Source organism: Nicotiana tabacum, chromosome 17, assembly GCF_000715075.1.
Source record: "Nicotiana tabacum cultivar K326 chromosome 17, ASM71507v2, whole genome shotgun sequence".
Classification (NCBI taxonomy): Eukaryota; Viridiplantae; Streptophyta; class Magnoliopsida; order Solanales; family Solanaceae; genus Nicotiana; species Nicotiana tabacum.
Window position 1 is genome coordinate 108,345,604 of NC_134096.1, and position 17,880 is coordinate 108,363,483.

Below are 17,880 nucleotides of genomic sequence, written 5' to 3' on the forward strand. Positions count from 1 at the left end.
CAGTCTGTAAGAATGTCCTTTCCTCAATTATCCGACTCCGAATGGCCCAAATCTAGCCAAACACAATTGCATAACATGAATACAACAATAATAAACTTATCTAATTAATGAAATCAATATTTAATAAAAATTCCGAAATTCGCCCTAAAAAGTCTATCCGGACCCACGTCTCGGAATCGGGTAAAAGTCACAAAATACGAACACACATTCACTCGCGAGTTCACTCGTACCAAAATTATCCAAATCCGATGAATTAATCCCAATCAAAACTCAAAACTCGTAGTTGAAGAACTTCTTCACATTTTTTCTAAATTTTCAATCCAAACCCGAAACTAAATGGAGAAAAGAATCATGGATTAATGGAAAACAACCAAAAATGAGTTAGGAATCATTACCCCAAAGCTTCCTCTGAAAAACCCTCGAAAAATCACCAAATTCCGAGCTCTCAAGTCCAAAATCGAAGAATGAACCAAACCCTCGGATTTCTCTTTTCTGCCCAGGCGTGACCGCACCTGCGCATAAATAGCCGCATCTGCACGACCGCAGGTGCGCATGTCCAACCGCACCTGCGCTTCTTCTTGCTTCTGCGCGCCAAAATCCGCATTTGCGGGCATCGCAAATAAGGAATTTTCCTCGCACCTGCGACCCCTGGCGCTCCTCCATCTTTCCGCTTCTACGTTTGCTTCTCCGCATGTGCGCTCTCGCACCTGCGGTCTCTTCTTCGCAGGTGCAAAAATACCAGAAGTCTGAAGACTTAGCAGCAACACAAATCAAACTTTTAATCCGTTAAGCACCCGAAACTCACCCTAGGCCTCCGGGACCTCAACCAAACATACCAACCAATCCTAAAATACCATACGAACTTAGTCGAGCCCTCAAATCACATCAACTAATGATAAAACTACGCATCGCACCATGAATCGAACTTATAAATTTTAAATCTTTTAACTTCTAAAACTCGTGCCGAAACCTATCAAATCAACCCGGAATGACGTCAAATTTTGCAGGCAAGTCCCAAATAACATAACGGAGCTGTTCCAACTCTCGGAATCACATTCCGACCCTGATATCAAAAAGTCCACTTCCAGTCCAAATCTCCAAAAATTCGACTTTCGCCATTTCAAACCTAAATCAGCTACAGACCTCGGATTTACAGTCCGGATACGCTCCTAAGTCCAAAATCACCTAACGGAGTTAATGGAACCGACAGAACTTTATTCCGGAGTCGCCTTCACATAGTTCCAACTACAGTCAAAATCCTAAGACTTAAGCTTCCGTTTTAGGGACTAAGTATCCCAAATCACTCTGAATCATCCAGTAACTGAATTCAACCACGTACGCAAGTCAATACACATAATATGAAGCTGCTCAGGGCCTTATGCTGCCGGACGGGACTTAAATTCTCGAAATGACCGGCCGGGTCGTTACACCAAATCACGATACGGAGCTTCCGGAACTGTCAAAATACTGATCCGGGTGCGTTTGCTAAAAATGTTGACCAAAGTCAACTCAGTTGAGTTTTAAGGCTCTATTTCACATTTTAATCCATTTTTCATATAAAAACTTTCCGAAAAATTTTACGGACTGCGCACACAAGTCGAGGAATGATAAATGGTGCTTTTCAAGGTCTTAGAACACAGAATTACTTATTAAATTTAAATATGATATTTTGGGTCATCACACGTGCATTGCACGTAAAATAAAGATTAATAGTCTGTTTGACCAAGCTTATTCAAGATCAAAAGCACTTTTTTTTTCTTTTCAAACGAGAAGTATTTGGCTAAGTTTTTAGGGGAAAAATTGCGTTTGAGTAGAAGCAGAAGTAGTTTTTGAGAAGCAGAAAAAAAAATAACTTCTCACCAAAAGTACTTTTTTGAAAAGCACTTTTAAAAAAAAAATACTCAAAATAAGCTGATTTTAGAAAATTTGGCCAAACAACGTATAAATATATTAATAGTATTAGATGTGTCCAATGATGAACTCAAAGTTGGATTAGCTCATACTAATTGAATGGATACTATTGCAACTCACGAGTAGATATAAGAATTTTAAATTATCATTTGGAAAAAATATTAAGAATCATAATAAAAGAATAGCTAATCTTATTTGTGTCTTCTCAAATGAACTTGAGAATAGCTTTTAGCAATTTATTTTTAATAAAAACTCTTAAATGTTCAAGGATTAATTGTTCTTGCTGAAACAATAAAGGAAGCATGATAACTTGTGAAATTAAATTGATAATATTTCAATAATAGAAATATTTTTAAGGTGAATATATCGAATGATGATTGAAAACTTCTATAAGATAATGTTTCTTCGTTTATTGAGTTTAATATATCAGATCTAGCATTTATTAATTTCAAGAGCTTACACTATTATTTTATAACTGATCATCTTATTTTATTACTCAAACATATTTTTAAAATAATATTTTATGTGATTTTTGAACAAGTAATTCTCATTAAGATAAGTTACACGTGCAACACACGTACATAGAGACTAGTACTATATTAAAAGTACAAAAACACTTAGCGAAATGTCGTTCGCCTTTTTTACCCCTTTAACATAGAGTTCATTTTGGATAAAATCGACATTTAAAAATTATTTCCTAATATTCAGAAATTTTAAATCAACTAAAGTTTATTCTTTAAATTCTTCCTTATTTGAACTAGATAAAAAATCTTAATATTTAGGACTTTAAAATCAATTAAAAGTTTAACTTATATAAATCGTTTAAAAACGAAAGGAAAATTATCAACAACCCCAAATCAGCAACAAACCATTGGGAAGGATTAATGGTACATGCATTAAAAAATAGTTACTAATTTATATAGTTTTCCTTATATAGACCAATGTAATGTTACTTACACTATTACGAGGAGGAAAAACATAAATGCCACAAAGTTAAATGATGGAAACCATTGTAGACATGAACAAGACTTTTCAAATAAATATGAGATAGTGATTAATTATTAATATTGATTTGTATAATTTATCTCATACTATAATATATGAAAATTACATTCAATAGTTTCAACAAGTAACTATAAAAACATAAGAGAGAGAAGTTGACAATAGTAAAAACAAACACAAATAACTTTGCAAACACAAATATCTAAAATTAAATCTCTATGCTTGAAAAATATAATAATAAAATTATAACTATAGTCAAATATTTAAAACTTGTAATGAGTTAATATTAGTAATTTCAATCAACAAAATTAAATCATTTCTTTTAATAAGAATAAATATTAAGTTTTTGAATTAACAAATTAAAATCCCATACAATTTATTTCCAAATTCAACATATAAGTAAACCCTTTTTTTCAGTTGACAAAACTTTTAGATACACAAATTAGATATTTTATAGGAAGAGCATTTGTAGTGGAAAAAATGAAAAAATAATCCAAAATTGATTATAATATAATAATAAGCATCAAATGCAAAATCCTATAAAACTCTTGAATAAATTAATACATATAATTTCATACATGGAAAATTAAAAGCAAAAAGAGTAGATTAATTAAAATGTAGTGGTTAAATTTATTTTTTCGATAGTAATATTTATTTTTAATTTGTTGGAAATAATTCTTATGGTATTTATTATACATTAAAGAAATAGAACAAATTGCATTTTGCTCATGAGCAAAAAAAAGACGTCTTCTATCGATTGAATGAGATGATTAAGAACTTATATGGGATAGAGTTTCTTTATTTGTTGAGTTAGCTAAATAGGATCAACAATTATCATTTTTAAAAACTTAAAATTTTTAATTTTAACTTTTATTTTATAACTCAACCATAATTTTAATATAATATTTATGTAATTCTTTGAAATATTATATTTAATGAGATAAGGTAACACGCGCAACACTTGTACTCTAATATATATATATATATAATTTTAGGTTGAAATTTAAATTTAAAAATATGAAAAATAATTTTTAAAAATGATGGGCCGGCCCGTGGTGGTCGTGACCCACGTATGGCTGGGTTGGACTGACCATTGTAAGGCCAATTAAAACTATGGGCCGGCCCAATGTAGCCCGTCAAATGCTAAAAGCCCTTGTGAGTTGGGCTGGGCCAACCCATATTGAGTATTGACAACGCTAAACCACATGGCAATTTGGACTATTTCCTTTAAAAAAATAAATTTGTGGATAGATTCTCATTAAAACTTAATTGTCCGAGTAATAAAAGAAAAATACATGTGATTATGAGTCATTCAATTGCTTCCTTTATACCATCCAATCCTTGTTGACATGTTGGATAGATGCTCATAGCAGAAGAATAACAATCTTTAGTCAATTTAACACAGCCATCTAAAAAATAGGTTCTACACTAAGCGTTTGGACATAAGAATTGTGAAATGGTATTTGAAAATTAGAATTATGTTTGGACATGAATACAACTTGGAGCTGTTTTTGAATTTTGTGAGTGATTTGAAGTGAAAATTTTGAAAAATAGTTTTTTTGGTGTTTTTTAAATTTTCAAAAATATTCAAACTTATCTTCAAGTGAAATTCAAAATTTTCATGGACAAACACAAATTCTGAAAAAAAAAAAAAAAAGCAATTTTTTATGGCCAAACGGGCCCTGTATTTTGCATTTTAAAGCATATAAAAGTAAATCGTACGGGTTAGAACGCCAAATAGTAAAAGAATAATCTCACGGAAAAACCGCAAAATCCACTTATTTATTTTGAAGCCAAAAAGATAGAGAGGTTAATGAAATATCGTAAGCACCCATTAAACAGACAAAATATCAACTAAGGAAGGGAAGAATTGGCCAGATTGCAAAACTATAGAAGATTCATTTGACACATGAACATGCTATGAAGGTTGTTTATCTTGGTCAGGGACTGGTGCTGACCAATCCTGCTTAGTTGCAATTAGAAGCTTTTCCCTAACATGAAGACCACCTTCGTGATCAACCATACTGCTATCCGATTGTAGTCTATCTATTGTGCTCTTCACATTTACCAAAACATCTACGTTGTCTCGGAATATCACACTGCCTTGTGGCCTTGATATTCTATCCTTTTCCAATAATAAATCTTCTATTTCACATATGCATACATAAACGTAAATCTACAGGTCACCTTCGAGAAACATGCCTTATTCGATGACAATTTGAGGAATATGTACTGTCCAATGGTGAATTACATGTTCTGGTAGCAGAGTTAGAATTTAAAGTTTATGGGTTTTAAACTTGCCGTCGAACCCATAGCTCGTTATAGTTACTGAGTTCACAATTGAATATTTACACATATTTAATGGATTTCCTAATACAATATACGGGTCTAAGCAATAGCTACTAGGTTCGTCTAAACCCGTAACTTATACTCTCCCTCCACCCCTGCCTGTAGAGGGTGAAAATCGAGTCAGCATGTATGAAGTCATAAGTTCTTGGATATGTAGACATAGATTCACACCTAGCTGAAAGAGCATCATCATTAACAAGCAGGACATAGCAAAAATACTTCTCTCCTTGTGGTAAGTATATTTTCCTTTTGACAAACAGGAACCAAGAGAATGTCAAGGCTATTTACTACTATTTCAAGCCAATTATAGGAACCATAACAGTCAAATGTAGCATACTTCACGTAAATGCAACAAGCTAAATTTTCTATAAAGCATCCAAGCATTCCTCATCCCAAGAAAGAAAGCTTCAAGTACCTGGGGTCGGTTATCCAGTTTATTTTGATAAGTGCTTTTGAAAAAAGTACTTTTTGAGAGAAGCAGTTTGTGTTTGGTTAATCACTCTGAAAAGTACTTTTGAGCAATAATTTGTGCTTGGCCAAGTTTTCCAGAAAGTGCTTTTAAGTATCAAATTACGAATAAGGACATGAATAGATTTACTTAATAGTTAATATTATAAGTAAATAAAAAATTTGTTATTACAGGCAATAATTAAATCTTTTCATTTTATTTAAGTAAAATATGAAAATAAATTCAAAAGCACTTAATTCTTTTAATATAATTTAAATATATTAAAAATCATTCAACAAATATAAAAGCATTCACCCCTAAAGTCACTATATATTAGAAAGTTATCCTAAAAATAATAAGAAATATTTATACATTAATATCCTAAGTATTAGGTTTAACGATTATTTTGGTATATACTATATTTTGTTAAGGGTATTTTTGGTAAGAAAAAAAGTCAAAACTGCTTTTGCTTCTTCCCAAAAATACTTTTTTCCCCGAAAAAGCTTGGTCAAACACCTCAAATTAAAAAAAAAAAAATCTTTTGAGAAGAAAAAAAAGCAATTTTCGCCTCTTGAAAAGCTCGGCCAAAAAGGCTATAAACATCCCTCATTTTCTTGGTTAATCCACAAAATTGAAATATCGTGTTTTGTGATAAACCTTGATTACCAAGTGGAACATGTCATGTAAATATTCTGAAAATGGAAAGTGAAGTTCAAAGATATACCGGTTAAAGTACAGAATACATGCTTGGAATAACATAAACTCTTTCTAATACAAAATCAGGTTGTACTTAAGATATTATGCTTGTCAGTAGTGAAAAAGTGAAAAGAGAATAAAAATTCCTACTTAAAGCAGCTCTGGTCACTCATTTGTACTTTCTAGTGCCAGTAATACTAGTAACAACCACAAAATAGTCACAAACATAACTAACAACATTCCCATCCTTCCATTCTTCTTTCTTTTTTAGTTGCCACCCTTTAACCCCTTTATGTAAGGATCTAAACAATTATACAGCATCCGCCTCAATTTATGTAAATCTATTTGACTTGGCACATAGTTTAAGAAAAAAAAAGATTTTTAAACTTGTGGTGTAAAATATGGCATATATATTTTGTGTGGTTATAAATCATTGCATAAAGGTAAAAATTTTTCAAATAAAAAAAGCGGTCATTCTTTTTTGACACGGACTAAAACAAAAATATTATCACATAAATTGAAATGGGGGGAGTAGTAGCTAATTATATAAGTCCTTATAAAGGAAAAAGATTGTGATAAGTTGACAATTAGCTCGTAAATAGTGACTAATAAGGATAGCCAACCCCAACTATTTGACATTGAGGCATAGTTGTTTGGCAGTATGTCGGCCTTTCCATTCAGTCATTGTTATATCCTCACTAGTTAATTATGAAGTAGTATATGAGTTATCTCCATTAGTTCATCAATATTGAAAAGTTTAAGGCCAAAAAAGCAATATTGTAGTGCCTGAACCTCTATTCACACACTCTCTTTCTCATGCCAAAAATGAGTCCTTTCAAAACACCCCAAGTACATTATGATCAATTAGGAAATGCCCAACAAACTGCAACAAGAAGATTCCCACCACCAAGAAATGTTTCTGTTGTGAGGAGCACATATATAAACCTATTGCCTGCATACAACAAAAACCAGTGCAGTGCCTCTTCTTTGTGCTGCACTCAAACATTAATCATTAGCACCTGCTCTCCCTCTTTAGATTTCCTTTCTAATTTTAGGAATCCATTTTAACACAATGTATCAATTCTCTTTTTAACTTGCATTAAATGATAATTAAGTGTGATAAAATGGAATTTCCCAACACTCCATTTGATGATTCAAATATATCTGAAGGAAGTAAAATAGGAAGGAAAATGGATAAAAGGAAGCAAATTGAGGGAGAAGTTAGAGAATACAAATCCAAGAACCTTGATGCTGAGAGAAGGAGACGTCAAAAACTTAGTGAACGGCTTCTTGAATTGCGGTCTTTGGTCCCCAACATTACAAATGCAATGAATCAAAACCCTTCATTCTAATAGATAAATCCCAGTGACATTTTTCTAAAGAATGTATCTAAACCATTTTCTAAAATCTTAAATTCTTTTTTGATTTCAGATGACAAAAGAAACCATAATTACTGATGCCATCACTTACATTAGAGAACTACAGACAAATGTGAACAACCTAAGTGAGCAGCTTCTAGAAATGGAGGCAACTCATGGAGAGGAATTGGAGACAAAAAGTGAAGAGAATATTGATACTGCCGAGGAGATGGCTAACTGGGGCATAGAGGTAGGTAACTTTATGTATAAACCAAAGTTACAATCTTTAATTCTTCAGTTAAACTATAATTTCCTAATCTACTAGTACCAAACATTTAAACAAATTATTTTTTTCATAAAATAGCCTGAAGTTCAAGTGGCTCACATTGGTACAAGTAAGCTTTGGATAAAGATAGTCTGCCAGAAGAAAAGAGGTGGATTTACTAAACTGATGGAGGCAATGAATGTTCTTGGATTTGATCTCAATGACACCAGTGTCACTGCCTCCAAAGGAGCTCTTCTTGTTACTTCATCTGTGGAGGTAGGCAAACATATTATATTGTTTAAAAAGTAAGATTTTTAGTAGCAATTTCCAACCATTACATGAGGATATCAAGATTTTGTAATAGCACAGATAAGATATCTTGCTTACTCTGTGTCCTGCAATATAAGAACATGAACAATTTGTTTTTCTTTCTATGTATTTCAGGTGGTTCGCGGAGGACAAATTGATGCTCATCAAATCAGAGAGATCTTGCTGGAGATCATCCGCGGCATATAGAGAAACTAGCAGCAGCATAAGTCCCTAATTATTCTAGTAATATTAGTCTCATTTTAGTGCTCTTTTACCATATATTCTAACAGGAATCAGATTTTTTAGAGAAATGCCAGAGTACCTTTAACTTTTAGTTATGGATGTCAAAAGGATTAAATCATGTTTTCCATCATTAAAAGATGAAAATCCTTTGGATCCAAATTGTCTGAAAACAGCTTGTGTGAACTCTTTTTTTTCCTTCTTCCAAACATTGCTGAAGCAACGTATCATATATTTCTAATCACTTTCTCCTATATATCTAAAGTCTATAGCTTTTCGTGCAGTCAAGTTTGACTTAATTCAACTTTGAATGTAATATGCTTTTGACTTGAATCTTCAATGGTGGGATCCAGACTTCACACTTTTTGGCTTCTAGATATGAAAATATGTTTAGTAATTTCGGTCACTTCCAGCTTAAGAAACAGTAAAATAATACCAGTGAAGTGTGCTCTGGGTTGGAATAAAAGATTGAACAAACACCAATATTAGACGTGTGAAGAGTACAGAAGACTGTTGTTTCACTGTCTGTCTTATTTTCTTGTCTGTTCTCTAACCATTACCGTCCTAAAAAAACTGTCAAAAATAAACCTGCCTCAAACATCACCTGCCCTTGTTAAAACTATCTCCAAACAGGTCAAGAATCCAACAAAGACCACTTGGAAAACCAAAATGGACGTCAAATCTTCAAAATTTAAGACCATGGAAAGTGTACCAACCCTTGTTATAATATTAACACGAAAAAGACTTTATCAAGTCTGTCTTCCTCTATATTAATAGGATCCAGGGCTTGCACAACTAGGACTTAGCAAAATCTCCTACGTCCAAGCTTCATATTTCCTATGGCTAGTCTCAGGTTTCTCCACATTTGCCTAGTTTTAGCTCAGTTAGTCTTGCTTATACAAAATGCTTACGCGCTTAGAAGATTAGACACCTTGACATTAGTCCCAACTCCTGCACCGTTTGAAGGAGGAACGGGCAGAGGAAAAGGTGATGAGGCTCCGGCAATTACACATATAAGGACTCATCACTCTTTTGACAAGTCCATGGCTGGTGGAGACTTGATCCTTGGAGGCTTTGCCATTGCCCTTGTTGCTTCCATTTTTTGTTACATTCGAGTCACACGAAGAAGAACCGAACATAGTCAGGGCTGAGACTGAGACACACCATTTCTGATTTTGTTACTCCTTTTGCTTTCCAATTCAGATATTCAATGTTAAGTTACTCACATATATGATAAGCTTTTGCTCATTTTAGATGCCTAGGTAATCTAATTACATATATCTAGCTAATAGTATTTAAGTTTGGTAAAACTGTTGAAGATATTCTAAAAAAGGTTATATTTGTCTATGACCAAATATTTTCATTTTTCCATCGGGCCACGTGAACAAGAGTGGATTGCTCTAGTGGTGAGCACCCTTCACTTTCAACCAAGAGGTTGTGAGTTCGAGTCACCCCAAGAGCAAGGTGGGGAGTTCTTGGAGGGAGGGAGCCGAGGGTCTATCGTAAACAGCCTCTCTACCCTAGGATAGGGGTAAGGTCTGCGTACAAATTATTCTCCCCAGACCCCACTAATGGAATTATACTGAATTGTTGTTGTTGTTGTTGCATCAGGCCTCTCTACCCTATTTGTTGCATCAGGCCACATGCCTATATGTGAAATTTAACCGGAATTTTTCATTTTGAGGAATGAAAAAAATAACAAAACAAAAGAGCCTTTGATCCGCGAAGGATTCATCTCTAAAGACATTTTAGATAAGATCCAAAACTTCAATATTGGAAATTGTAGATACATAAGATCCAAATTAAAGTTCAATAATGCAAATAAACAAAACAAAAGATAGTCTTAACCAGCAAAGCTTCAGCTCTAGACAAAGCCATTTTACGCAAGATCCAAAACTACAATAATGGAAATTGTATATTTGTAGATATAGAGGACAAAGATAGGAAGTTGAAAAAAGATTGCACAACAAACTTGACGCCATTCTAACCACCTATATCATTTTCATTGTCTCCTTTCATAAATCAATAGCATAAACCTGATTTAGGAGGATCTTTCTCTTTTTTCTTCAAGAAGCTTAATAATCAACTTGAAATCCATTATGATAATTACAATCTTCCTTAAACAATTTTTCTTGTTCAATCAAAATTAACAATCTGACCAAACCTGTGGACCCAAGGCTAGTAGCTGGTCAGAAAAAGTTTAGTATAAAGTCTAAAATTGATACTATTAACACATGGATCTACAGGCCACCCTGGTCTTTTCAAGCTTAAAGATTACAAATTATTTCTGTGGCCCACATTGCCCCTCATAATTGATATAATAGGTCATGCAATTACAGCAATGCAAATAAACCTCATCATGCATATTGCTGCAGAAATGGATACAAATTAAAATGGGGGTACAGATTCATTTTTCTTTTCTTTTTCCTGTGTCCAAAACATTAGTGTGACTCTACCTAGCTACAAGTTATATAATGTCTAACTCATGGAGAATTCGACCTGTAAAACTCTAGCTATATATGCACAATAACCATGAATTACCACATAATTAACATGTAATTCTACCTTTGACCATGGCTTGGACCATGCATCAATTTAGTCACTTCCTCTGTTTACTGTGACAGTATTATTATTGGAGAGTCAAAGAAGGGTTTCGTTGATCACGATTTTTTTTAAAAAAAATTTAAAATATTTTGAATTAATTAATTACTGTGATTTATAGTAGTATTATGTATAATTTTTGAATTATGTAAATTTTATTTTAAAAAGAATCGGAATTGACACTGCTTACCCTAAAAACGGATAACAATTAAATTTGTTAGTGGTTTAAAGGATACGTGGATTAATTCAATACGGTAAATATTGCTAGATTGAACAAATAAAAGATGTAATAAATTGCCAAACCACTCGAAAACAAGGGGAAGAGGATGATTCTGGACTCGACGGCAGCCTCAATGCGATATCCGTCCTCGATCCCCAGACTTATAGTAATGGAACACTGATCAACAAGTGTAAGAACTTTGAATAACAAAAAAATAATGGTATATTGCCTTGGTATGTGTGTTATAATCTGTTCAATGAACAATCAGACCCCCTTTATATAGTATGGGAGTCCTACTCTAGGTACAATTCCACAAAAGGTAAAAAAACTTTCTGTTTAACTAATCACCGGATTTTCGCCGGTACGTGTCGAGATCTACGCCGTGATACCTGGCCTGTCATGGATATCACGACCCTCTGTTAATCGTGTTCGGTTGCCCGATAATGTTCTCTGAAATCTTTTGGGATTTGGACCGACCCCAGGGTCTTGGCCCCGATATTCCCAAAGGCGGGCGTCGTGCCCCCGCACCCTGTCTCGATGAGACCCTTGCCTCGATTTCGGCTCCTTATCATCACGCCTCTTGCTTGATTTACCTTATCGGAAACCGGGGCGTCCCGCATGCCCGATTTCATCTGTATACAGATAGTCCCCTCATTTCTCGGAGAGTAAGTTTTATGGAAACGACGAGGAATGACATGAGTTCTTAGATCCCTTCTTGAACACGTCGTGACACAAAATGACAAAGAAACCCAAACGTACTGTCAGTCGCGTCATAATAACCCCAAACGTGTATCAGCCATCGCAGGTCGCTCTTGGATGCGAAACGGCTCAAAGACACTATAAATACTCCTTCCTTCGTTCATTTTTTACTTTTGACCAAGCTTCTACCTTCGATCCTTCAAGATATTACTGTCTTCCTTCATTTTTCAACATTCTTACCTTCGTTTTTCAAATTGCAATCTTTCTTTTACCCTTCACTTAAGCCAGCGTGCTTGATTTTCTCAGCAAGTTTTACTCTTTATCTCCTCATCTTCCTTCACACTTTCAAACCTTTTACCAAGATAAAAATGGCGAAGACTTCTAAAATTATTCCCCGAAAAGGTGCTTCTTCCGCCTCACAGCCGACCACTAAGGTCGAGGAGACTGCCCCTGATGTGGTTGTCCTCGAGAGGTCTGCTCCGGGCGTAGCCACTGATGAACCGGCGGTCAAACCCCCTTGAAAATATTCGTCCCCGGGGGTTTCCGGTTAATGACGACTTCAAGGTCGAAAATCCCTCTTCAGTTCAAGGTCGTTACAAGGCGGTGTCACGGTACATCTACTCCATTACTCAGGCCATTCTTCCTGTGGTTCGAAAGGACTACATTTGGACGAATAAGGACATAGTGATTCCCAGGCCTGACGACGACATTACTACCCATGTTGAGAGATATCTGAATGTTTACACTTATCCCTTTATATTGGGACCGGTGGACCCGGTCACCTTGGACTTCTGTAGGAGGTATGAAGTATGCTTCGGCCAGATCCACCCATCGCTGTAAAGGATTATGATTCTCCTCTGATTCTTTGTGAACCAAATTGACTCTTACACGTTCACCATCGATCATCTACTCCGCTTGTATAGTCCTCGAATCTTCCGGGGGGGACTGAAAAAGCTTGTACGTTGGGCCAGCAAAGCCCTATTTTCAAGTATCGACGAGGACAAGGATTGAGGCTGGCAGGGACGCTTTGTCCGTGGCGCGAGCTCTCAAAGGGCCGCTGGGAGGCCCATTCCCACGGTAAGATTCTTTTTCCTAAATAAGTAGCACTAGACTTTCTTTTTCAATACTACGTCTTCATTGCTTCTCTTCTCTTTTTTGCAAGCTTGCCTAAGACCATCAAGCTTAGGCCCTTGGTAGGGGGCGAAGATCTATCTGCTGGTCCTTCTTCTTCGGGGCAGCCGGAGCCGCAGCAGGAGAGGAAAAAAGGAGGAGGGCTCCGAGTTCCCCGAGCTCGGAGAAAAAGAAACTGAGGAGAAGGTTGGCTCATAATCCAAAGGAAAGCTCCAGTTCCTGAGTGCTTGACTCGGATTTACTCTATCGGCTCAGGGACGAGCCCGAGGAGGATGAACTTTTTCTGGCCTGTGAGCCGTCTTTCCCCGAGGAACAGATGACAACCAGTGGGGAAACAACTGAGGCTAATCCCCGTCAAGTTCATGAGGTTGGTGCAGAGGTGAGGGCCGAGACCCTTCGAGATATCGGCTCCACCCCACCCGGTATTATAGAAATTTTGGGATCGCCCTCGTTTACAGAGTCTATGTTCGATGAATCCCGAGCGATGAATGATTGATCAACCGAAGGGATTCATGGAGTGGATGATCCCCTTCGCTGCTTCTTTGATGGTGTGGACTCAACCGCCCTGGAAGACTTCTCCGGGTTAGGCGACTTAGATGTGCCGAGGAAAAGTCCATCCTCGAAGGTTGGTGGGCCGAACTCAAGCCCAAGGTTGATCAACCGGTTCCCCGCTCCGAGCATGGATCCTGGCCGGAAGCGGTCAGTTATTATCACCATCCCGGAGGTTGCCCGGGTCCTTTCTGCCCCTGTCGGGGTAGCTAGCTACCACCATTGCCTGGTCGGGGTCCCTTTAAGTAGGGTCACACTGTAGAGGTTGAGGCCATGTCGTGTCTTTGATGCGTTCGATGGCAGATACGATGACAGCAGCATCGATGTTGAAGTTGTACTCTGATAGCCTTGGCGCTTCCTTAAGCCCGACAGATCTGTCAAAACCGCATTTGCTCATGAGACCCAGGCTATTTTAACTTCGGTCGCTTCTCCTTTCTCTTCTCACAGGGTTTCGTCTAGACCTATTACCTCTTCGGTCTCCATTGTATGGTTGATACCGGTCCCTATTCGATCTTGGTTCACGATCAATGTCTCTTTTGGATCTGTTATCAGCTCTGACTGGGTAAACGAACCCAAAAGGGGCCCCAAGCTGGTCATCTTCGACCCTGATTTTTGATTGGTACCGATTGTGGACGTCGGCCAAAGTTACCGCCAGATATTCTATCAGATTTTGCTTCAACTGCTATGAAGCCAATGAGCTTCGAGTACTGAGTCCTTGGATGAAGGCCTGAACGGCCTAATCGTCCGCGACCGGAGGCAAGTCCATTCGTTCCATTTGAAACCGGGACACGAACTCCTTGAGCATCTCATTATCTCTATGTTTCACTTTGAAAAGGTCTGACTTCCTGGCCTCGACCTTGATGGCCCTGACGTGTGCTCATGAAAGAGTCTGCAAGCATAGCAAACGAGTCAATAGAATTAGGGGGTAAGTTGTGATACCATATCATAGCTCCCTTTGACAAAGTTTCCCCGAACTTTTTCAGCAGGACATACTCGATCTCATCATCCTCCAAGTCATTCCATTTGATGGCGCACGTGTAGGAGGTCACATGCTTATTGGGGTCAGTTGTTCTGTTGTACTTAAGAATCTCAGGCATGCGGAACTTCTTTGGGATTGGCTTCGGAGCTGCTCTCGTAGGAAATTTTTTTTGAACAGACTTCTTGGAATTCAGGCCCTTCAGTATCGGTGGTGCTCCTAGGATTTGGTCAACCCTGGACTAGGCTATCGCTGCTTGTTGAGCCTGCAATATTTCGAAGATTACTCACAAGTTGATTCCATCGCCTTCACCGTCGTGTGTACTTTGGCTACTGAACGGACTCCCCCGCGGATGCTGTTCTCAGGATCGGTAGGCAAATTCGCATTGATGGCCACATGTGAGTTATCGTCGATCGGGTTCGCGGCTGGAACTCTGTTGGGGTCGACATGGGACACCTTGTTACTGAGTGCCATATTGTTGTTCTCGCCATGGTGGCCAGACTCAGCATCCACGTTCAGAGGAGCAGATTGGGAGTTAGACATTTTAAACTTTGACCTGAAATTAAAAACACTTAAATAACAAGTGTAAAATAGGGTGTGTTAAGGAGATTTGTATCAAATTGCCGCTATTGTCCTTAGCTCTACGGTGGGCGCCAAACTGTTTACCCTAAAAAACGGATAACAATTAAATTTGTTAGTGGTTTTAAGGATACGTGGATTAATTCAATACAAACGATAAATATTTCTAGATTGAACAGATAAAAGATGTAATAAATTACCAAACCACTCGAAAACAAGGGTAAAGGGATGATTCTGGACTCGGCGGCCGCCTCAATGAGATATCCATCCACGATCCCCAGACTTATAGTAATGGAACACTGATCAACAAGTGTATGAACTTTGAATAACAAAAAAATAATACTGTAGTTTATTGCCTTGGTATGCGTGTTACAATTTATTCAATAAACAATGAGACCCTTTTTATATAGTAGGGGATTCTACTCTAGTTACAATTCCATAAAAGGTAAAAAATCTTCCGTTTAAATAATCACCAGATTTTCGTCAGTACGTGCCGAGATCTACGCCGTGATACTCGGTTAGTCACAAATATTACGGCCCTCTGTTAATCGTGTTCGGTTGCCCGATAATTTTCTTTGAAGTCCTTTGGGATTTGGACTGATCCCAGGGTCATGGCCCCGATATTCCCGAAGGCGGGCGTCGTGCCCTTGGACCCTGTCGCGATAAGAGCCTTGCCTCGATTCCGACTCCTTATCATCACGCCTCTTGCTTGATTTACCTTATCAAAAACTGGGACGTCCCGTAAGCCGGTTTCACCCGTATATAGACACATAAAATTAAGTTGTTTAACAGAACTGTTGTCATAAACACTGGACAGGTAGAAGAACACCTTTGACATGATTCAGAATTCTAAACCAACGTATGTTTAGGATTCAGAATTCCAAAATACTACACCCGGTACTCTTTGGGTTAGTGCGAATTTAATACAAATGTATTCTTTTCGGATTTTCAACCATATATGCATACAGTTTCGAGTATAATGCAATTGGCTGACGTACCCTCTCCGGCCGCCGAAAGCTATATCCGCCCCCGTCACATGTGTTATTTTATACTACTCCATTTGACTATGACCAAATTTATTTGAAGTCTGGTCATTCGCGAAATTAAATGGCATGAATGTCATTACTTTGATTATTCCTGTTATATTTGTCACCTTGATGGTCAGAATAGTCCCGGATTAATGGTTGTAGCAGCCAACACAGGCAATGATTTGAATATTAAGTGAATATTTTAGGACAGAAGAAAAAACAAAAGTATAGCATATATGCTCACACGATATATTTCTGCTTTGGGTATTTCATGACTCATGATATATCAATATAACAGGCAAGTATTATTTAAAAGATTTCAAAATTTTCTCAGTTTCTTTCCAAAACTTTATACTGTTAGTTTCCACTTTATACAACCCTACAAGCACCTAAATGAGAACCTCAATGCACTTTTTCTTTATCAAACTTCAAGTCTTCAATCATCCTCAAATTGAGACAAAGCCAAAGCCAAAATGAAAGAACACAGCACCAAAATTGGAAATATATCAGATTCCACTGACTGCAAGATCTTTATATCTTTCAATCTGAAATCCAGTCTCTTTCCTTCCTTCCTTCTTCATCAACACACCTCCATTTCCTGCAATGAAATTTAAGCTTAAATGTTAGAACACATCAAATTCATATTTTGCATCTTCCATTAGGTTCAGAACAAACAAATTTCAGATCTAATAACAAAAAGATGCACCAATATCCAATCCAATTATACACGCGCCACTTCCGGAGGCGAATGCTGTGTAGTTCCAGGGAATTCAACTGAACTCAGTATTTTTTTTTCCACAGAACATTTATATAAATGCAGTGAGTTCAGTGGTGAAAACATAATATTAAACTCTGTCAAATTTAAATTCTGGATGCTCCGACCACTTCTATAGCCAAACATAATAGAAGGTAAAAACAAGTTCTTGAAAAACAAAGATTAGTAATTGTGATAAAAGGAGAGATGACAAACTAATCAAGAATGAATTTTTAACAACGTTATATAAAGAATGAAAGAAATTAAAGAGGATACCTTGAGGACTACAAATAGGAGGCTCTTCAAAGAGAGAAAGAGACATCTGTTTATGAGCCAAACCAATGTCAAACAAGATCAAACCAGAAGAAGGATCATAAACTATGATGTCTTTCACTGGCAACCAAAGGAACAGCTCTTCTTGAGAAAGGCCCTCCACTCCAATTAATCCACCATAGCTAAGGTTAGCTCTCACAACACTGTCAAAGAACACCCTTGTCTCAAATTTTGCAACACAAGGACTGTCCAAGTAGACTTGGAGATGACCATGTTGATCAAGATCATATGATTTTACAGCATTCTTTGGGAATAGCCCAGCTGGGAGGCCCCTGCTTCTGAGAAGGTCATGGATTGAAGCTGAGGAAATGGTGAAAGAGAAGAGAAAGATGGATAGAAAAAGTGTATATATCTTGAGGAGGCTGTGAAGGTTGGCCATGGATTAGGTAGTGGTGTAAAAATGGTTCAAAGGGAGGAAGAAAAAAGGGTCGA

The 17,880-nt window shown here is 36.9% G+C and overlaps 2 protein-coding genes across 2 annotated transcripts; one reads left to right on the top strand and one right to left on the bottom strand.

Moving 5' to 3' along the window:
- The first annotated feature begins 6,829 nt into the window (after positions 1 to 6,829).
- On the top strand, positions 6,830 to 8,607 carry LOC107774605 (transcription factor DYT1-like). Its single transcript, XM_075233791.1, has 4 exons — positions 6,830 to 7,731; positions 7,838 to 8,014; positions 8,129 to 8,305; positions 8,474 to 8,607. The coding sequence occupies exons 1-4, from the start codon at positions 7,510 to 7,512 to the stop codon at positions 8,543 to 8,545; spliced, it is 648 nt and encodes a 215-aa protein (XP_075089892.1). The 5' UTR covers positions 6,830 to 7,509; the 3' UTR covers positions 8,546 to 8,607.
- An 8,038-nt stretch (positions 8,608 to 16,645) lies between these two features.
- On the bottom strand, positions 16,646 to 17,880 carry LOC107774602 (uncharacterized). The gene is made up of 2 exons (XM_016594190.2): positions 17,392 to 17,880; positions 16,646 to 16,959 (listed from the first exon to the last, which is right to left on the bottom strand). Exons 1-2 carry the CDS (start codon positions 17,825 to 17,827, stop codon positions 16,868 to 16,870), a joined length of 528 nt encoding a protein of 175 aa, XP_016449676.1. The 5' UTR covers positions 17,828 to 17,880; the 3' UTR covers positions 16,646 to 16,867.